Source organism: Amborella trichopoda, chromosome 2 (assembly GCF_054954075.1).
Source record: "Amborella trichopoda isolate Santa Cruz 75 chromosome 2, AtrichopodaSantaCruz75HAP2 v2.0, whole genome shotgun sequence".
In the NCBI taxonomy this organism is placed as follows: domain Eukaryota; kingdom Viridiplantae; phylum Streptophyta; class Magnoliopsida; order Amborellales; family Amborellaceae; genus Amborella; species Amborella trichopoda.
Window position 1 is genome coordinate 6,861,398 of NC_142337.1, and position 22,884 is coordinate 6,884,281.

General features: G+C 34.1%; 1 protein-coding gene, 1 long non-coding RNA gene and 1 other non-coding gene across 5 annotated transcripts; 1 reads left to right on the plus strand and 2 right to left on the minus strand.

Moving 5' to 3' along the window:
* Window positions 1-258: 258 nt before the first annotated feature.
* On the minus strand, window positions 259-5,688 carry LOC18443177 (Tetratricopeptide repeat (TPR)-like superfamily protein). Of its 3 annotated transcripts, XM_006853370.4 has the most exons (8): window positions 5,522-5,688; window positions 4,097-4,278; window positions 3,190-3,422; window positions 2,628-2,877; window positions 2,257-2,402; window positions 1,739-1,944; window positions 1,532-1,656; window positions 259-956 (listed from the first exon to the last, which is right to left on the minus strand). In XM_006853370.4, the coding sequence occupies exons 1-8, from the start codon at window positions 5,548-5,550 to the stop codon at window positions 373-375; spliced, it is 1,755 nt and encodes a 584-aa protein (XP_006853432.3). In that variant the 5' UTR covers window positions 5,551-5,688; the 3' UTR covers window positions 259-372. The 3 variants fall into 3 exon arrangements, with proteins under 3 accessions (XP_006853432.3, XP_088713806.1, XP_088713807.1); XM_088857680.1 differs by lacking the exon at window positions 5,522-5,688 and having other exon boundaries at window positions 4,097-4,260; XM_088857681.1 differs by lacking the exon at window positions 5,522-5,688 and having other exon boundaries at window positions 2,257-2,424; window positions 4,097-4,260.
* Window positions 5,689-13,739: 8,051 nt separating this feature from the next.
* Window positions 13,740-13,950, plus strand: LOC148783065 (small nucleolar RNA U3). Its single transcript, XR_016050770.1, has one exon. It is a non-coding gene; the product is annotated as a small nucleolar RNA U3 (small nucleolar RNA).
* Window positions 13,951-20,596: 6,646 nt separating this feature from the next.
* On the minus strand, window positions 20,597-22,633 carry LOC148783066 (uncharacterized). The gene is made up of 2 exons (XR_016050435.1): window positions 22,173-22,633; window positions 20,597-20,944 (listed from the first exon to the last, which is right to left on the minus strand). It is a non-coding gene; the product is annotated as an uncharacterized LOC148783066 (long non-coding RNA).
* Window positions 22,634-22,884: the final 251 nt, after the last annotated feature.

A 22,884-nucleotide genomic window follows, 5' to 3' on the forward strand; every position in this document is an offset into this window, starting at 1 on the left:
CTAGTCACCCTTTTCTAGGCCCTTCTTTTAACCATAACTATGCTCTAGTCTTAATTTTCCTGCATCTACATGCAATTACTAAAGTACATAAGGACATAGTACATGACCCTATGCCTATATGACCACCTTAGATGTCTAAATGTCTCAATCTCCCTGGGGGTTTTTTCCTCTATAACTTTTCACAAATTCATGTTAAGCAGATGCACAAACACATCAGATAATGAAATAAAATACCACTAGCCACACTACATCTCAATATTTTCAATGCAAAAACATTCCTAGCACATGTAGCATTCACAAAAGATCCTTAGAACTCAGTTACCTGGTAAGAATAAAAATCAAAATAAAGGTCATAGTACATGCCCTTAGAAGTCAGATAGGACGTAATGTCGTCGTCTCTTTATGCATCATTCTAATGACTGTTGTCACCTGTTCAATCTGATCCTGGTTTGTGCATGAGGAGAGAAGAACTTTGGCTGTTCCCCCATCTGGATAGCAGCCAGAATCAATCATTTCTTCAAAAATTTCGATGCATTTCTTGTATTGCTTCTTCCTAGAGTAGGCACCAAGCCTTGAAGTCCAAGTTATCACATCTGGTTTTAGATTCTTCTGAAGAATGGATTGGAAGACTTCCTCCACTCTATCAACAAAGCCCGCTCTACTGTGCACGTTTATCAGTATGTTATATGTGCTAATATCAGCTTCATATGGTCCTTTCTTCATTGCATGTAAAACTTCATCCATCTTATTAAAGTAACCCATCTGACCATATGTGTTTAGCATACTGTTAAGGACAAATGTGTCAGGTTCAAGCCCTGATTTATGCATCTGATTTACAATCTCTTCACATTCTGCAACTTTTCCCATTCTAGAGTATGCAGTTAAGAGTAGCATGTGAGACTTCATGGTCGGTTTCATTCCCTGTCTCTTTAGTTCTTCAAATACAGCTCTTGCATCTATGCATGAAAATGCTCATCAAAAGCATATAATGCTCACGTCTATCCATACATGCCTTGTGAAACAATCCCAATCATAGATTACCAAACTAATATTAAGTATTCCAATACAGTTAATGGCTCATGATAGAGACATTTAAGCACCTCTGGTGTGGCAAATTCAGAGTTAATGAAAAACTCTTGTTGAAGTAATAATCAGAAAAATTCACACTTAGTACCCAATTACTGAAACTTTTTCATGGACCATATTAGCTATAGCTCAAATTCAAGAGCATCTGGTTAAGCGGCAAATGTGCTGTTACTCTTATATATATTATTATTTGTGGACCAACATATAATGGAGCCTATGTTGTTACTGGCCCAGAAATGCATGTTTGCAAGTTGTTTCCTTTTCTTAAAATTAAATAAGGAAAAAAAGGACAGAAAGTGAAGCCTAGAGACTGACACAGCATTGGTAATACATGAATATCTATGGCTAGATCTATAAACTCACTGAACAATAAGAAAGATTTGAAGATTAAATGCAAGTTCAAAAAATTCTTCAATAAAAGAACCATTTCTGTAAACTGTCATACCCTCATGGAGACCGGCTCTCCCATATGCATCGACCATTATATTGTATGAAGCTTGATCTGGTTCACATCCCATGTGTTGCATGAGTGAAAATATTTCAGCAGCTCCATATGGAAAACCTGCACGACTGTTAAAAGGAGGCCGGCATTCATCATTCATCCAAAAGAGGGTGTAGGGAGAAAGAGAGAGAGAGAGAGAGAGAGAGAGACCTATAAGCTTCCATGAGGGCATTGTATACATATACATCAGGCTCATGCCCAGCATCTTGCAAAGCTTCAAATATCTCTTCTGCTTTCTCACACAATGCTTCCCTTGCATATGCATTGATTAATGCAGTGTAAGTGCAAATATTGGGCTTGCATTTTACATTTTTCATCTCATTAAACATCTTCAATGCCATGTGGGAGCGCTTCCCCTGTCGAGACAGTGAAATATTAAGTCATATCTACAAGTTTCTCAATCTCCACAAAGTTCCTTTTTTTTTTCTTTTTAGGGTTTTTTTCTTTCTTTTTTTTTCTTTTTTTTTTATTGTTTTTTTGTTGTTTTTTGCAGAGGGGGGGGGGGAGGGGGGGGTGAGAGTTTAAAGGCTCAGGAAGGAGTTTGAAGTCAGGTCATCTTATAAAGAAGCCTTGTGTTCCACCACCACGCCAAGCGCTCATAGTTAATCTCCACAAAATCTAATGCTAGTTGAAATGCAATAAATGTAAGATGGAGGAAGAATATTCACCCTTCCGTAGAGATTGATCATCAATGTATAGGTATCAGTTGATGGCTGGCACCTATTCTTCTTCATCCTCTGAAAGACCTCTTCTGCTTTAAGTGTGTTTCTTCTCTTCACCAAGCCATCAATATAGGCATTGTACACAACCACACCTGGGTAGATGGGCAACTCATTCTGTGATAAAAAATCATTTCTTAACAAGAGAATTGATACACGCATATGTAAGTGAGAAAAAAAAGACAAGAACAGGAAACAAACTTATTTGATAGCACTATGAAACTCTAAAACATCAAGGCTAAATCCTATTGTGATTATTTACCAGCAATAACTTTTAAATATCCAGATACGGGGTTTAAAGAAAATTAGAAGAATCATACTTGACGCCAACCCATGCTTTCTCATTTCCACAAAGACAGCCTCAGCCTTCTCTAGCAATCCAGAATTGCAATATGCTCGTATAAGAAGAGCATAAGTGTCCTCTGTCGGAATGCATCGATCCTCAAGAAGTCTCAAGTAAACTGATTCTGCTTTCTTATACTGGGAATTATGGCAATAAGCATCTATAAGCAAATTATAGCAGATGACATCGGGCCGGAAGGAACTCTTCTGAAGTATCCACTCACAAACCTGAAATTGTTTTTCAGGATGAGTTAGCCATACAAACTAATAATTTCAGGGTAATTAGTAAGAAGACCATGTGATGTTACAACAAGAATGTCCTCCTATTTGAAACAAATGTGCATGTGAATATATTAGTCCAAAAAGAAGTGCTTTCTTTTGAGAATGCTGCAAATTTTTCATTAGCTCAGAAAACGTCGTACTAGACCAAGATCATAATTCAACACAAGATTTGTGCTACTTGTTGAAAATTTTGATATATGAATCAGATGTAATTTTTAGACATGAATATCCAGGGACATGAATGGTTGCTCATCTCACCGAGATAATATGATCCCATTGTTTCTTGATACGAAATTGAACAGCAACATTTATGAGGTCATCCCACAAGTCATGAGTAGTTGAAACATTGCCCAGTAAAGCCCACAATTTACTATTTTCGGGGTTCTTTTGGACAAATTGCAAAAGGTGATGAGCATTGGGACTTAGTACAGGGAAAATTCCATCAACAAATCCAGAACCATACTTCCAACCTCGTCCCCTTAATGAACCACCTGCATCATGAATCACAGTAAACACTGAGGCAAAAACACATGTTGAAATAGAATTGGAGACTGGCTTTGAACAAGAGTACTTAACAAACAAAAGATTGTACTAGAACAGAGTCATATCTATTGGTAATAAAACAGAGACCTATAGAAATATAGCATGTGTAAACAACTTATTGTACATTTAAAAAGTAGTATCGTTAGAAATAAATAAACAAAGAAGTAACTAAGAACTAAGTTGGAAGTAAGGATAGAAAATATTTGAGATTGAGTGCATGTGAATGGCCTTTCTTTTCCTTTTGATTTGTAAGCATGGGGTTAATATTTGAGATTGAATGCATGTGGATTGCCTTTCTTGTCCTTTTGATTTGTAAGCATGGGATTTGAACCCTCATCCTACAAACATCGAATGAGATTTGACATATCCTGTAGCAATGAGGTAAGGAAATACAAACCACTCACAACGTAATGGAGACACCAGTTATTTCTTTTCTTTTCATTTTATCTTCCATTTTTTTATTTTTTTTTTGTTTTTTTTGTTTTTGGCTGTGTTGGGGTGGGGTGGTTGCGGTAGGGCTCGATAGTTGTTTAGTTTCCTTTCTTCTACATTGAGAAAATGCAACACCAACATTATAAATGATATGCTGTTTCATTGAAAGCATTGAAAATGATTAGAGTACCCCTCTTTCTTGAGAGCTTTTTGCTATTCATGCTCCTCCATGACCCACGTTTGTCAAGCATGATGGTTTCCGCATCTGACATGTCTTCAACGTCTGGGGCTTTTTTATTTCTTTGTCTACAAGTCACTACTCTGCATTTGGAATCGGTCAAAGAACATAGAATGCGATAATCAACCTGCAACCTACAGCGACGACATTCTTACTTAGTAATTCCTATCGATATTTTCAGGAACACATAAATTATGATGCAATACAAAAGTTCATGCAAGAAACAAATAAATAACATTAAGATTTTGAGGATGAGCCTCAATAATGCTACTTGAATCAAAACAACAAAGATGAACTCATAGGATTCCAGCTTGGGCTTGATCAAGTTGTTGACAATTGCAACACTGCAGCCCAAGTTTACATCCCAAGTTCAAATCCTACATCTGAAATATCCGTAAAAGAGAACAAAGACATATTCATGAGCATACAAGTATCTGAAAGGTCAAAAGATCAATGTATACATACCAAGAAAGATAAAATTCAAGATTGTAAACAATAAAAAAATACAATTTTTCCATGAAATGGACCGTTTGCTAGTAGGCATCCATTAAGATTTACTATAGTACAATTACAAGCTACTAGTATATCCTCTCTGGCAATAAAAAATGGCAGAAGTACATAAAATTCACATTTGAGATTTCATCAGCCCTCATCATGAAAATCACATTTGAAATTTTTTGAGCCCTCAACTAACAAAAATTGATCCAGATTCCAATGGACTTGTATAGTAAGCTCTAGGCTAGTGGCACCTAGGTGAAACATAAAAACAAATCTTGATTCCCATGCATTAAGGAATTCTATATTATAAGCTCATTTCCCTTTTATACAATAAGGTCACAATCACTCTTAACTATCAAATAAGAAATTAGATAACCAAAGATTTGACACTGAGTTTGAAAAATATCTTGTGCTTTATGAATGCTCAATAGCACACTCCTAAGTCCTAACGGCCTGAATTCAAATGACTAAACAACTCCTCATTCAAAAATTACAAAATACGCTAAAAGCCCCCAACTCCGAAAACTCAACCTGAATATCAATAGAAATTATTCCAAGAAACCAAAACCTGCCAAAACTTGTCCAAAATTTCAGGAAATTGTGAAAAAGAAAATGCATTCAGTATTGTATTGAAATTCCAAATTTTGGCCGCTATTTATACAGTTTGCTAACAGAATTTCAATGGAAATAACAGATTTCGTGCAGATTTCTGCCAAAATTATCACGGAAACATTGAACAATGATCTACAAACATAGCTCTCACAGTATTCTAGCCAATACTACGTCTTCAGCTTTCAGCAAAAAGAATTCTTTCAAGTAAAATTATTCCATTGAGTCCGGAGAGAGAGAGAGAGATGGATAAGGGTTGAGAAGACTCACATTGGAGAGAGAGAGAGAGGTGTGTGCATGCAACCGCTGCAATGGAAAAAGGAGCCACGGGATTTTATGGAGTCTCACTGAAGCGGACAAATGGTGTGGGGACGACCAACGATATTTATCACCCTCTCTCTCTCTCTCTAGAGCAACGATCGCAACATAGAACCAGGGCGGTTAACCGGACATGGACCTCGATGCGGTTCATCCAGCCTAACCGGAAAACCGGCGGATTCAACCGATCTAACCGTACAAGCCGTGGGGACGATAAAAGTGTCGAAAAAAACATAAAAAAAATCTATTACAAAATAAAAAGCATATAAATAATGATTAAAACATAACACATTCAAATAAAATAAAAAATTAATAAATAAAAAAAAGTAGATTTTAACCCATTTTATATTTTACAAGTGCTATTTTTAAAAAAAATTTAAAAAATGAGAAAAAAAAGTGAGTATTAATGACCAAAACAATTTTCAATGTTACAACAATGTAAAGAATATTTAAAAATGCATGACAAATGAAATTCTTTATTTTTGAGAATTTGTATATTTTTTTACTTTAAATAATGGTTGATCACCCTAACCGTCCAAAACCGAAACCGGCCACTGACCAATTCCGATCTAACATGGCGGTTAGCGGTTAGATCGGATGATTTTGCAAACAATGCTCTAGAGTACACACAAATATCACATTCTCTCACACTGTCGCATCCCTCCCTAGTGCTGAAAAATAGAATTTAAAAATCTGTGTAGGAAACTGTCAATCCGAAACTTTGGAAAGAATCCGGGGTACCTTGGCTCACCGGGCCAGGCCTTGCGCTTGTCCCCTTTGGGTCGACACAAGCCTGGCTTGGTGCCTAGCAAAAAATGAATGAAAAAAATTAAAAACAACAAAAACAAGAAAGTCAGGTCGGGCGGACCCTGGTTGGTATTGGCCCTAGATTGGCTTTTGGGGCATAGTTTGTAGCCCAAGCCCTAGTCTTTTAGGGCTACGAAGTTGGACCCATTGCGAGGAGTAAGGGAAGGTTTTTCCTATGGGCTTGGTTGGTATCCATCTTATTCTTGGTGAGGTTTGTATAAGGTGCTGACCTCATACTATACAACTCGAGTGCAACTCTAGATTTTATCGGGAGATGTAATTCCGACGTCGAAAACTTTGTGATGGCTTCAAAAATTCATATTCTTACGAAATTGAAAATTTTAAAAACCGTGCAGATTTAGCAAAATTATAAATACTTAGAAATATTAAAAATAGACCGTCTAGATAATTTATTACAAAATGCAATATTTTTAGGACGTGTAATTCTTTTTTTTTCTTTATATCAATTAGAAGAATTTCCAACTTCCTAACACTCTTTCTACTAGATTTTTTAAGTGCACTATAGTACTAGGTTACAACATTATATAAAAAATAATATTTTTTTTTTTTTTTTTTTATGTTGATTCCCTCGGTGGATAATCAATGCGATGGGATTCTCCATGGATCAGCCATCCAGATCAATCCACCCAGCGACGAATCACACCACCATATCCAAATTTCCACCACCCAGCGAGCCAAAAACACCGGCACTTACAAATATACCATGCCCCAAGTGTTGGGATCGATTGGTGAAAAATCAACAAGGGTTTATAACATTCACAACTATTGTGCATTCATACCAATACAAACAAGCAATGGAAATTACACAATATCAAAGCAAGAACATGAAATGAAAAATCCAGCAACATTCAATCTACAGAGCACAAAGATTTAACGTGGTTCGGTCACAAATCGTGACCAACATCTACGAGAAAATAGCACGAGACTTTACTTACTGATTTGAGAAGATTACAATGTGAAATCGATCTCAAAGTATCTATTTCCATTAGCCCTTTCTCACTCTAAACTGAGCCCAAACTCAAAGAACAAAGAACACCTAAAAATAGATTTTCTTTAACACTTTCTTACTAAAACAAGGCATACAGCAAACCCACAATGGATTTCAAGCCTTGGTCAATTTCTCTCTCTAAAACAGAGCATACTAAGCTCTCAAGAGAAAACCCCAATCTCTCTATCATTTTCTCACTATTTATCTCTCTAAACAAAAATCCATCTAAAAGAGTAAAGTTCCTACAATACCACAACCATTGGATTAGATGCAATCCAGTGGGCCAAAATAAAATAGAGAAAAGTTAAATAAAACTCCCACATGTGGGATTTGTTTTCACACATGTAACAATCTCCCACTTGAAGATAAATCACAAAGTCTTTGAAATAATCACAAATGCACCACTCTCCATCCACCTTAGGGTACGTCTCCTCCAATCCCAAAAGTCTTCTACACATCATATTCTTTCCAATTGAGACAACCTTTGTTAACATATTAGTAAGGCTATTCTTAGTGTGAATCTTGTCCACCTGCAAATCTCTACGCTCGAGGGTCAACCGAATAAAATGATATCTAACATCTATATGTTTTATCTTGAAGTGATAAGCCGCATTCGTAGCTAGATGAATCACATTCTGATTATCACAATGCACAACATAGTTATCATGTTTCACCCCAAACTGGCCAAGTAACCTTCTCAACCAAATCATTTCATTCGTTGCCTCAGTCAATGCCACATACTCAGCTTCAGTTGATGACAAGGCAACAATATCCTGTAACCTGGATATCCAGCCGACTGCACCACCACCAACATTGAAAATGTATCTAGTGGTAGACCTTCTAATATCACAGCATCCTACATAATCTGCATCTGCATAACCAACAACTTCTACTAATGAATTTCCAAAACACAAGCATACATTTCGTGTCCCCTTCAAATACCGAAGAATCCACTTAACTGCTTGCCAATGTTCCCAACCTGGATTAGACATAAATCTGAAAACAACTCCCACTACATAGGCAATGTCAGGTCTAGTACAAACCATTGCATACATCAAACTGCCATTACAGAAGTATATGGAATATTCTTCATCTTACTACTATATACCTCATTCATTCGAGAATCCCTTTTAGACAACTTGAAATGTGCAGCTAATGGCGTCGAAACATGTTTACAGTCAATCATATTGAAGCGCTCAAGAACATTAGAAGTATAGTTAGATTGACTTAACCAAAGCGTACATTGCTTTTTGTCTCTATGGATGTGCATGCCCAAAATCTTCTTGGCTGGTCTAAGATCCTTGGTGGCAAAATGCTTGGACATATCAAGCTTGAAACGTTTGATTTCACTCAGATTATTGCTAGCAACAAAGCATATCATCAACATAAAACAACAAAAGATTAAAAGAATCATATGATGAACCCTTGAAGTACACACAATGATTAAAATCGCATCTAGAATAACCTGCACTCAGTATAAAACTGTCAAATTTCTTATACCATTGCCTAGATGCTTGTTTCAAACCATACAATCCATTTTTCAACTTGCAAACCAAGTTAAGATTAGTTTTGCTCTCAAAACCTTCAGGTTGACATATATAAATTTCTTCATCAATATCACCATACAAGAAGGCAGTTTTAATATCAAGTTGTTCGAAGTCCAAATTCAAGTTAGCAACCAAAGATAAAACAACTTTAATAGAGCTATGTTTAACAACAAGAGCAAACATTTTATTAAAATCAACACCTGGTTTTTTCCCATAATCTTTCACCATAAGTCTGGCCTTATATCGCATAAAACCATTTGCCCCCCACTTAATAGCATATACCCACCTATTATTATTCAATGCTTTCTTCCCATATGGAAGTTCTATCAACTCCCACATATCATTCTTATGCAAAGCATCAATCTCCTCATTCATTGCCTTATGCCACTTTTCAGCATTATAGCAATAAATATACTCCTGAAAAAACTCAGTTTCACCACTATCAGTATACAAAGCATAATATAAGGAATGAAAAAACTTTTGTGTGGACGTGTGGATCTTCTCAATTATGGCTGAGGTGTAACTGGTAGTCCTGCTTCATCTTGAACTAATCCAGTGTCATCCTCATAACTAGCATCACCTGTATCAAAATTGTCTTGAGCTTGAGCTTGACTCTCTTGCACTTGTCAAGGTGAAACAATGAGATTCGGTTATTGTATATCCACAACAAACCTTTCTTATTTTGGCTCTTCCTGCTTCTTTTCAGGAAACATTACATTTTTATTAAAGAGAACATCCCTACTTTTGATAGTCTTTTTTGCAATAGGATCTCAAATCCTACAACCTCTATCATCACCACCATACCCAAGAAAAACACATCTTCTTGACTTGGCATCCAGCTTGGCTCTATTTTCACTAGGCACTTGAACATAAGCTTCACACCCAAATGTTCTTAAATGTTCGTATAACTCACTTTTATCGCTAAATAGAATTTTAGGTATCTCACCATTCAATTGTGTACTAGGAGATCTATTGATCAAATATCCATCTGTATTAGCAGCTTCAGCCCAAAATTGCTTACTAAGACCAGATTGTAATAACATACTTCTTACTATTTCAATGATAATCATATTCATCATCTCAATGACACCATTTGTTGTGGTGTCCTAGAAACAATCTTTACTCTGCGAATGCCATTCTCTTTACAAAAAGTATCAAAAGCATTCGAGCAATATTCACCACCATTATTAATTTGCAAGCATTTTATAAATCTCTCTATTTCTTTTTCAACCTTGGCTTTGAAAACCTTTAAAACTTCAAAAACTTAATTATTAGATACCAATGGATACAACCGACACTTTCTAGAATAATTATCTACAAAAGTGACAAAATAAGAAGCTCCACCAAGAGATTAAACATTAACAAGGCCACAAACATCAGAATAAATCAATTCTAATTCTTTACTTTTTCTATGAGATTCATTTCTTTTAAAACTAATTCTACGCTGCTTACCCATGGCACAATGATTACAAAAATCAATAAATGAATGTTTAGAAATAGGAATAAGATTTTGAGTTTGCAATACCTTCATACCATGCTCACTGAGATGACCCAAACGACTATGCCAAATCTACATATCCTCATGCTTGCTAGCTGCAGCAACAATCTTCTCTGTAGCATCATTCCTTTGAGTTGTGCTATGAAGAGTGTAGACACTCCTATCTTTTTCCCCTTTTAATATTATCATACGACCTCTTGAAATCTTCTATGACCCATTTCCAAAAGTCACTATGAAACCAGAGTCATCTAACTGCCCGCCTGAAATGATATTTTTCTTTAACTCAAGGACATGCCTCACATTTATCAATGTATGCTTCTACTTTCTATCTGATTGCTTGATAACAACATTTCCAATACCCAATATTTTGTAAGCTCGATCATCACTAGGATAAACCAAGCCACCATCCACATCTGTGTAGAATGAAAAATATAACCTTTTTTAGCAAACATGAAATGAAGCACTAGAGTCTAAAACCCAAGTATCTGCAATAGATAATGTTGTGCATGCAACACTAAAAGTGAGCTCATCTTCACCATTTGAAACTGTACTTGCTTCGGAATGGCTATTCTTGCCCTTGGCCTTCTGCTTATTCTTCAAAGCACAACAACCTTTCCTTGTGTGACCAGGTTTCTTGCAATACCAACAAGTAACCTTCCTGCCTTGTGACTTGGACATGCCTTTGCTATGAGATTTTCGCTTATTAAACCCATAGGGTTGGTCTCTATATATGTTCTTTCTCTATCTCCTGTTACCAATGCTTGATTTGATTCAACAAGTATTTGTGTGGATGCCTTTCTAGTCTATTCATCTATTCATTTAATAATGAAGCTACAACATCTTTTAAATTAAACTTGTTACTCATTAATCACAGTGGTAACCAAGGTATCTCAACTAGCAGGCAAAGAACTCAGTAAAAGCAAACATAACACTTATTCTTCCAAATTCACTTTCAAATACCTCAATTGTGTAGAAATTGAATTAAATTCACTCACATGCGACTTAATTATAGCACATTATTTCATTTTTTAAATTTTTTTTTTTTTATCGCATGCATTTTATTTACACCAGAGGGTTGCTCAAAAGATTGCTCTAAAGATTGCCAAAGATCTGCATATGTTTTACACTGACAAACATCAAATAAAATTGATGGTGAAATACATGGTCTAATAGTTGTCAAACATTTTCAATCAAGAACATCACATTCCCAATCTTCCATTCCAATAGGCATAGCCTGCTTACCTCGAAGTGACCGATCTAATTCTTTTCCAACAAGATAATCCTTTATCATCATTTTCCATATTGGCTAATTACTTTGATTTAATTTTTCAAATTCCATTACCCTTTCCATTTTCAAGGAAAAATACAACAAATAACCACAATAGCAAAAAACTCATTTCTTCACAGACACAATGAAGAACAAACCCTAGGCTCTGATATCCGTTGTTATGGTTGATTGGTAAAAAATCAACAAGGGTTTATAACATTCACAACTATTGTGCATTCATATCAATATAAACAAACAATTGAAACTACACAATATCAAAGCAAGAATATGGAATGAAAAATTCCGCAACATTTAATCCATAGAGCACAAAGATTTAACGTGGTTCGGTCACAAATCGTGACCTACATCCACGAGAGAATGGCGCGAGACTTTACTTACTGATTTGGGAAGATTACAATGTGAAATTGAGATCAAAATATCTATTTCTAGCAGCCATTTCTCAGTCTAAACTAAACCCAAACTCAAAGAACAAAAAACACCCAAAAATGAGTTTTTTTTAACACTTTTTCTCATTAAAACAAGGCACACAGCAAACCCACAATGGATTTCAAGCTTTTTGCTCACTTTCTCTCTCTAAAATAAAGCATATTGTGCTATCAAGAGAAAACCCAATCTCTCTATCCTTTTCTCATTATTTCTCTCTCTAAATAAAAGGGTTTAATCTCTGTAAAAAAGTAAAGTTCCTACAACACCACAACCATTGGATTAGATGCAATTCAATGGCCCAAAATAAAATAGAGAAAAGTTAAATAAAAGTCCCACATGTGTAATTTATTTTCACACATATAACACTAAGATTGAATCCTACCTCCGAACTGCAGAAGATATGGAAATAGGGTGATGCCCTAGGTGAATCCTACCAGTAACTACCTAAGAAATGGAAAAGAAAAAATAAAAAATAAGGTCCCATTTCGATACAAAGAGATACCTCTCTGGAAAACACATTATTCTCCAAAAAAAACATGGCGCATATACATCTCCCCGAAATACGCATATCCTTATTTTGGACAAAAAATGAGGAGACCAAACTTCCCTGGAAAGGGTCTAAGATGGCTCTTCGAAAAAGCCAACTTGAGGTTCCAAATGAGGCCTTAACCAACACACTCACTAGCTGTGTTCTTTACGAGTAGCCTAAGGCACAGTTTGGACCACCCAAGATATGTAAAAACAAAGTAAAAGTAAATACTCATGCGCTGTGTTCTATATAAGTAGAATAAGGTTACGTTTGGACGTCAAGTCGATTAAAGCGGAGTTATTCATGAACAAAAGAAGATTTTCATTTTGTTTCTCATAAGGTTACGTTAATGAGTATTTTTGGTGGTATTTATTTGACGGAATTATATACTATGAGACTATTTATCTTTCTTACAAGGAGGTCATAAGCACTCATAGCCATTAAATGTCAACAATTACTATGATTTCATAGGGAAAAGGCTAAAACGAAAACGATGATGAATTACTATTATTTCAGTTCATTATAGTATTCATTTTTCCTAGTTTTTGTGCTAAAAAGAGGTTTAGGTAGTTCACTAGTGAGCTACTCAAAATTTGGGTGTCTACATAAATAGACAAAGGCACATTAAATATTTAGGTAGGTTGTATATTATGAGCTCATTTACCTTTGTTACAAAGATGTCGCAATTACTTCTAATCATTAGATGTCAAATTGAATAGCTTGATATACGTACGAGGTTGGAAAAAAAAATTTTGAACTAAATCTCGTCAATGATAATCTTATTACCCGATTGAAATATGAAGAAAGAGTGATTGCGACCTACTTATACTAAAAGTAAATAATCTTTTTATATAGTTTTCTATTTTTTATATAAGAGGAACTCATCAGTTGTCAATCAATTTTATAACGTACTTGGTTCGGCACTATGTAGCTATCGGCATGAAATCTTTGTGCGGTTCATGAGTGCTATAATGAAGAGAATATTTTTTTTTGATAGGGCCCTTCAATAAAAAAGGAGCGCTGGTCCTATCATCCATTCTTATAAGTATGATGTGATAGGGCATCCGCGGCCTTACTTGAATAGGATCCGTTCTATAGGTTGTACATGTTACTGTTGACACAACAAAGGCACACACAACAATGTGGAAGATGGTACAGCGCCACACGGCCAAAGTGCGAATACAGGATGTGGGATCCACAGTGCTCTATCAACCGTAGAGGATCGCTCTCATCAAAACAACGGCTGATGGGACGGCCGTGTGGCAGTCTGATATATTAACAATATTTCTTATATAAAAAAAAAGGGATAGGGCAGCCTCACAGAGCTATGAAATTCATTACCTCATTTTGGAGATAAATATTCCTAAGATTAATGCTTGTTATGCAATTATGAATAGCCTTAGGAGTGGGACAAACTTTCATAACACCAACCATGGATGAGAGCTTATGAAGATGATTGAAAGAAAGATCCACTGCAACCCTTTTAGGTACGAGTGAACTAAAGCTTCGAAAAGTTGAAACAACCTTTCTCATTTTGTCTTTTAAGGGGTCATAAAAAGTTGAAAAAATTGCCAGATTTAGATTGGATTGATTTTCAAGTTTAATTAATATGATCCCAATCATTTATTACATTAATTATCTTACTCTCAATAAAATTTATCCTCTAACACAAGTTTAATTACAAGTGAGGAATTTGATAATAATTTGTAATGTATATCATAATAGCTTTAACTTATATTCCTTCCTAATTGCTCCTTATTTTTAATTTATTGAGATTTTAGAGCTATTTTGTGATAATGACATGTTTTCGTTTAAATTAGTAATTTTGTAAATACATGCTAACAATGAGAATTTTTTTTATCGTGAAATTAATGGGAAGCAAAAAATCATTTCATTGGGATATTATCAGAGTTATCATATACGATAAAACTAAACGTGTTCAAATAAAGATAAATTCAATCAAGAGACAATTGTCACTAAACTTGAGTTCTAATTCACTTTAAAAGCAGTATTTTCGTGCACAACAACAAAAAAAATTAGATTTTACGTTCTTTAATACTTGGATCTTTCTATCCAAAAATTAGATTGTCCTTAGTTTAATCTTGAGATAGAGATATTTTTCTCAGGCATTTAGAGATTGCAATCTAAAAAACTTTTTTTGAAATTGAGATATTTTTCTCAGGCACATAAATACTGCAATTTCATTTTTTTTTTTTTTTTTGAAACTTAGTTGCTAGGTTAAGAGGTCACATTTCAAATTTTAAAACACTCGGGCTGAGTCCTCGGCCCATCCCCGATCCATGTATTTGGACCGAGTCCAAGTACTCGGCCCAAGTAGTGCTGAATTCTATAGCAATAAAAAATAGTTAAAATAGTTATTAAAAAAAAACCTAAAAACTAAGAAATGTATATTTAAAGTAAGATTAAGCAAAACACATCAAAATGCAGTTAAAAAATTATTAACAAATAGATTTAAAAAAATTAAATTGTGATTGGGGGTATTTTCAAAATAATCTAAAAAAGATTGGAAAATATAAAAATAAGTATTTATAGCCAAACACTTCTTAATATTTTCCAAAATAACAAAAAAATTTTAAAAAAACATATCTCAAATAAATTCCTTATTTTTAATAATCTTTTACGATTTTTTTTTAATATCTCCAAGTTAGACACCCAACTCGGGACAACTCATGTTCGGCAAGGGCCTGAGCCACTCAGGCTCGGCAATGGCCTAAGCCCAGATAAGTCGGCTGAGTAGAAACCGCTCAGCCGACTTTACGAGGGCTGCAACCTCATAAAAAATTAAAAATCACCAAGCTTTTTTCTGATTCTCCATAAAAGCTCTTTTATTTTTACCACAATACCTTTAATCAATTAAAGACAACATAAGTATGGTGATTCTGAATATCACCAAACCGAACACTCTTCCTTTCTTTTTTTCATAGATGCTCCTCAAATCAGGTTGGAAGAGAGAGAGAGAGAGAGCACAAATCAATGACCATGTTAGCTCTGCCCTACGATCGGCTTTGGAAAAAATCAAAACAACAGCAAGGGGCAGGTTCAAAGGACGACTCGCTCTTGGATGTTTACTCTTAAAAATACTATTTTAAATTATTTAATGATAAAGTTATATTCATAGTCAAATTATTCTAAATATCTTGAAGTGTGCCTATGTGCATTGAAATAAGAAAATCAAACATAGATGACCAATGACAAGGCTATTTCAGAAATATGTGTAAGATCTCAATAATTTTTTAACCCCAAAACATTTGGCATTTTTGAGAAAAGCATCAATGAATTATTAGCATATGGTTTCCTATGAAGCGTGGATCCCTAGTTCAATGTCAGTCCATCGTATATCTATTATATTTTAATCATAGTAAATCATTTTCCTCTTTTTCTTTTTTATATGTGAAATTGTTTTCTTGTCTTGCCATGTAGGATAGACATCGACGAGTGGTTACCACGTACAATGAATAGATGGGGTTTCTATAAGGCCTGGGCATTATAAAAATAAAATAAAGCTTTACTTTAAATCCTTGTCCATAAAGCACTATCGGTAATTGAAATCTCAGTAATCGAAATTTTTTCATGTTCTAAAATCAATTTTCAACACTGATAATGAAATTCAAAATTTAAAAAATGATACAGATATGTGAATATGTATTTTTAAGGTGAAATGGATGGTCTAGATAGCTAGTTACAATATATATTATTTTTAGAGCTTGAAATTTTTTTTTTTCATAACTATAATGTTCAAGCCAAGATGATCGATGTAAAAAAATTTTAATACTTGAATTGCAATTTTTTATGAGTTACAAGGTGAGGCATTATTTATTTTGATAGGGCTGCAGCCCTATAAAACTATTTCCATCGTTATATTTTAATGTGTAGTTTCACTTTTCCTATCGTACAAGAGTCAAATTTCAATTGAATTTCTTTTAGATATAAAAAGACTTTTATGGTGTACTCTCGGAGAGTAAAATGTAAACTTTCTCCCTCAAGCAAATGGTATTTTTTCAATTTGAAATCCACTTTAGAATTACCATACAAGAATTTCCGCAAAACAGAGTAATTGAAATATGGCATTTTTTAAGAAATTAAAATACATACTATATGTTAAGGACACAGTTTTCATGAGTCCCAGGGCTCACATGTAGATATGTGTCCCATCCTAATGATCTATATTTTTAGATGGATTCTGTATCTAGTTTTATAGATATATATATCTCTAACATGGAAATCATGAATCTGCAAAAAAAATTAAATTTTTAAAACAAAAATGATAATTTTTTGAAAGAGAATATAAACCATTAATTTTAACTTTTTTTTTCTTGGGGGAGATCAAAACTCCACATCCATCTTTACCTATATTAAATAACTTATTTCTCATATGTATTTTGATAAAGGAAAACGTTTATATAAGAATGCTACAGTAGAACAACGGATGCCCTTAAAAAATCTATCGAAAAAAGTAGTTTTAATGTTACAAAATCCTTTTGATTGATTATCTCGACATTGAGATGTATGATTATGAAAAATAAAAAAAATTTAAGTCTCATAAATAATGCGTTTTACAACATATTATCTACACCATACATTTTTTAGATTTTCGTATGTTTATAAATCTATTTGATTTTAACTATTTTTAAAATTTAAAATTTTATAATTAAGTATAAAAATAGATTTTGTGATAATCCTAATAACTTTTTACATAATAAATTTGAAAAGGTACCGTACCTCTGCACCTATCGAGGCGTCCGTGCATAAATTCCTTTGAAATATTTAAAATAATGAATGCTGGAGCGGGGAGCATTTAATCTTTTGGCCAAATAAAATATTGGAAAGATGTTATTTAAAAAAGGTGAAAGCATAAAGAGTGAAACAAAATTAAGACACTTGAGTCTTCGTCAACTCCGTTATCTTCACCCCCCGTCACCGCTTTCTATGACTTTACCGAAATGACTGTTATGCCCTTTGGTGAACAATAAAGAGATAGGAAATGATTTGATAGGGCTGGAAACAACCAAATGCGGCTCTTCTTACCGTCCATTATTTTGGACGGTGTAGATTTGTTAATATAAGTGAACAGCAAACCGGGTCACCTAAAGCCCCGGTAACCTCGACCTGTTTGTTTCCCCATTTGAAGCATTTTCTTTTTATGAATTTGGGTTTCAATGTGAGAGTCAATAATGGCCATTTTAAGATTTATTTTAATAAGTTTTTTTCAAAGATTTTACGGATTTTGAAGGTTTATGTGGTGTTGTTGGAAGTTGGAACATATTGTGGTTGAGGCAACTGTTGAATTTTAATGATGATACTTTTTTTTCCTCCAAATTTTGAGTAATATAAATTTTACATTATACGTAACGAGCAGCTCAATCTTTGTGTAAAGAAGCTTGTTGGGCCCTGTACCAGTTTGATTTCTAGCATTATCTCATCTTTGCTATGAAATCTAAGACATTGTCAAAAATTGTGGGGGATAATGTGGGAAAGGGTAACTATTATGGTGATAACATTCGACTTGATAATTGAGATAAGGAAAAAGTTTATATAAGGTTGCAACCTTACCTCTACAGCTATCGATACACCTCAAAAATCCATTGGAAAAGGTAGTTTTAATGTTGAAAAACCCCTTGATTGATCATGAAAATAAAAAGATTTTAAGTCCCAAAAATATTGCATTTTACAACATATTATCTACACCGTTCATTTTCAAGATTTTCATCTATTTGATTCCAACTATTTTTAAAATTTTATAATTAGATATAAAAATAGATTTTGAGATAATCCTAAAAACATTTTACGTCAAAATTATATACCATTATAAAATTTGAAGGTGCACCTTACAGCTACAGATGCATCAGTATGCCAACTGCACTCTTGAGATTAAGAGTGAGGGGCTCATACATGGGGTTTTATATATAGAGGTATTTTTTTCTCCAATTCTAGAAGATTGTGGTATTAACCAATATGATATTTTTATTTTATTTTTTGATTTTCTACTTATTAGGGCTTCTCTTGAGCTATTTTTGTTCAGACACATGTTTATTTTCCTGTGGAGATTTTTTTTCATTGGGTTATCAAGCTAATATTTTATCTTATTCTATCATCTGCTGATTTAGTGCCTTTCTTTGTGCTTTTCATGTTCTTATACATGGGGTCATGTATGATTTATTCCTGAAATTTGGGTAAGCATTGGCTATAAACTTCTTGTAATTGTTTTAAGTATACTTGAGGTGGATTTTTGTTATGGGGCTTTTATTGCTTAGAATCCTAATCTTGTTAGGTACTTATGCAATGAATTGAATGTGTTGCTTAAGTAATAAATAATCAGGAGCATTTTGTATACTATGTTTTATGCAAGGAGATCTTTTTATCCAATTGCAGAAGATTTTAGTATCCAACCAATATAACACATTTGCATTTTCTACTGATCGAGGGCTTTTTCTTGAGTTGTTTTTGCTCATATACATGGTTGATTTTTTTTGGAGTTTTTTTTTTTTCCTCCATTCTTTTAGTGGTTGAGTTTAGTATTCTTGCAGTACATTTATGTTCTATTGCTTTTGCTGGTTGATCTAGTTGTTTTATTGTTGAACATTTGTATTTTCGTAGTAAATGGTCATCATTAAGCATAAATTTCTTTTTGTTATGCCAAAATTTGCTTGCTCAATGCAAGTGAGTTATTTTTATTTGGTATTAAATGTGTCTTGTATACCTTATTTTTCTTGGATTATTATGGATTATTTAACAAGCTCCTGTACCGTTTTGTAGTTTTTTTGGTAGTTGATAATCTTCTTTTTTATTTCTTTAACCAATTTTCTCTGCTACTCCAAGCGCCTTCCAAAACTTCTAATCTCTAAATTTTTATTATTCTAGTTTGATTCGCATTCTAATGAAATTTTTTCTTCCATAACTTTCTTCCCAATATATATTAAGCAATTTGTTTATTGTTATGATTCCCAATCTTGCCCAGGTTGAGAACTTACCTGTTCTTTGTGTTCAATGTCCTTTATGACTCTGTATTTCTTAAACTCAGATGTCAAACCCTTCTTGGTGTTCAATGATTATTGCGTACTAACCTTGACATGTAAGTTTCAAATTTTGTTTTTTTTTTTTTGACACTGAATGCTAATTCTAATAAGCGATTTATGTTTCTCTGTACTTCCTTTCTCTCAAGGAGTACCTCACAGCTCTCTACTTTTGTAATGCTTCTAGCAAATTTTGTTAATGGACATCCTATACTGATATGGTGGTGCAAACATGTCACAGGTTGCCAAGTTTGCCACTCTTTGTGTGGAGGAACTGGCTTTGGAAGGGGTACCTTGTTGATCTCTAAGATCAAGGAAGAGTACCACGACAGGATGATGCTTACTTTTTCTATGATCGAGAATCTCAAATACCGAGATCCCACCCAAGATCGTGTACATAATTGGCTAAATAAAATCGAGTGCAAGAAAGAAAGAAAACATGAAAAAGTATACCACCACAATACATGATTTACGTGGTTCATACGTAGGGCTGCATCCACAACCTCGGCAAGCAGAAATCCATTATCACAATGAAGTTTATAGTTTGGGTTACAAGAGATAATACCTATCTCTAAACATTGGTAAAAATCATCACTGATCTTCCTTTTTAAACTCACTCTCCCGACCGTTTTCTACTGTAATACCGCTATCAGAAAAATAGCCTTGAGAGCAACCGAGAGACTTTCTCTCTTTAGAAGTGAAAGTTTACCAACCCAAAACGCATGAGAATACCGCCTATATCTTGGAGGCCATATATCTTAAAGAGCTATTTCTATATTGGAGATCCATTCCCTTAAAAGATGGATATTTTGTTCTCCTTTACTCTCTGATAAACATATCGCTTTCTTGCTATCCAAAAAAATCCATTTTTTATTTACAATAATACCCTTAATTTTTATAAAAAAATATAAATATAGTGATTTGGCTATCACTAAACCCAACAAATACTTCTTTAAAAAATAGTGCATTTGCTCAATTTACAAGGTCCCTACATAAAATAGAAGTTGTACATTTCATTCAGCCACTAGGCAACTAGTTCTGAGCTATTGGAAACACAAAGCTGGAAAACCAGCTAGCTATTAGACCTCCAACATGATAGCATTTTATATTGACATGGTGTGGATCAAGCTGGTTGCCTTCCCACACATGCAAAAATAGAGGGATACAAACGTCCTGTACTTGAGTTGAGAATGTGGTTCCATTTGATCTGAACTGTGAGTAGCTGACATTGTGAGTCAAGCTGCAAATCACAAAAAGGAACAATAAAATCCTAAAAGTTTGAGACAGAGACCCATACACAGCAAACGATACATAATTTATGCATTTTCTTTGGGGATGCTTTATAATCTCAAATTAAAAAGAAAAAACGGAAGAATAAAGTTTCACTCATCTGTGTATGAGAAATTATTAAGATTAATAAGAAACCAACATTCAATATGCATACAACTAAGGCACCACCTTTATATAATTATGAAGCCTTTATTATTTGCATCATCAAAAAGAGAATCATTTGTTAATGATAGAGACAAAAGGAGGAGAATGAAATTAAATATTAAGAACAAACTTTTTATCTTCGTTCTAACTATAATCAATTGGATTTGGGGGTTTTCAAAGAATTCATAGAGGTAGATGTTGAATCCATAGAGGTAGATTTATACCAGAAAAGCAGAGTCACTGTAAGTGAATTCTCATAATTCCAGCTGATTGAAAATATAGAAATAAAAAAATCATGCGACTAGAAAAGTACTGAGTAACAGATTCATCCAAATGAGGTTTACACAACTAAACTTAGATTTTATGAGCTAAAAGAAAATGATCCACAAATAAGTCACTCGTTAGTCAACCATTACAGGAGTAAGTTTTTTTTAGCACAAAAACCCCCACCAAAATTAGAATTTTGCAAAGTCAGGGTCTTTTTTTAGTTAAAAAATCAAACAAGCTAAATAGTCCGTAGGAGTTTTTTAAGATTAAAATAAAAAAAAAATCAAAAATCCAAATCACATATATGCATGTTTGGGGGGTTTTTATTTATTTCAATTTTGTTTTTTTGGAGAGAACAAGCTCGTGAAACAACATGGACTCCTCTTTCTTGAAACCCATGGCATGTGACTAGTGACCAAGCCAAAAAAACCTAAGAATGCAAAGATCTAAAGTCGAAAGAGAACCATTATTGAACAAACACAAACATATTTCTCTTGAAGGACCTATTTTAGAGAGACCTCTGTAAGTTGAGAGAGAGAATTTTATTCATCAGATAGACCGCTGTAAAGCCTCAGATTTAAAAAACCAGAAGTATGCAAAGAAAATGAAAAAGGAAAAAAGAAAGCAATCCCATTTACAGATAGAATGCGAGATGCACAGAACTACAGAGTCCTCTAATGAATCCAGATTCTAATTTAAAGTTCTCAGAAATCTAAAAGTACACATGAGACTTAGAGAAAGAAACCTCAATCAAAGATTTTACTTACCTGAATCCCTTGAGCTTGAACTTCGAATGGCACCCAAAATCATTCAATGTGCAATAAAAAAACTTAACCTTGGTGAAGGAAACAAATAAACCTGAATTTGTTTCTGCAGTTCAAACCCAAAAATGGTTTTGTTGTGAGTAAAGAGAGAGGTGAGTGCTGGTTTTGTCATGGGCAGAGAGGTGGAGGCGAGAGAGGATGGGGCTTGTGGGTTTTATCTCTGGTTGAGCCAGGAGCTGGAGAAGGAATAACTAAGAGAGATGCCAACCGGAAGACCCGGTTTCGCATATTAGGGAGTTTGCAAGATCTGCACCGTCCAAATACATAGACGGTGCAGATGGTTGTAGTCCAAAGTCAATATAAATAGGGCTGCAGCGCTATAGAAACATCATTCTAAAGAGATTTAAATGCCTCTAGTATTTAGAAACTTCATCTTAAAGAGAGCCTCTAATATTTTTTGGCAAGTCAATGGGGGAGGACGCACCCTGCCCATTTTTTATTCACTAAAAATTGAGAAAATACATACCACATTTTTAGCAACTTCATTGAAGGGTAATTGTGTTAAATCATAAAATAAAAACAAAAAAATAAAATATGGTAGTCTAGAATGCTAAATAGTAGTACCACATACATTCACTTTTTGACGAGTGTATTTACTTCACAATAGATGTCATAAATGGTCCACCTATAATCTGAAAGTCTGTCCACAATTGGC

What these genes read in the sequence shown, in the direction of transcription:
- LOC18443177 (XM_006853370.4), bottom strand. Translation starts at nt 5,550, where the DNA reads ATGCACACACCTCTCTCTCTCTCTCCAAT. An exon ending in AAAGCATGGGTTGGCGTCAA is followed by an intron (nt 2,403 to 2,627) that starts GTATGATTCTTC and finishes CCATCTACCCAG; the next exon opens with GTGTGGTTGTGTACAATGCC. An exon ending in GAGAGCCGGTCTCCATGAGG is followed by an intron (nt 957 to 1,531) that starts GTATGACAGTTT and finishes TTTCATGCATAG; the next exon opens with ATGCAAGAGCTGTATTTGAA.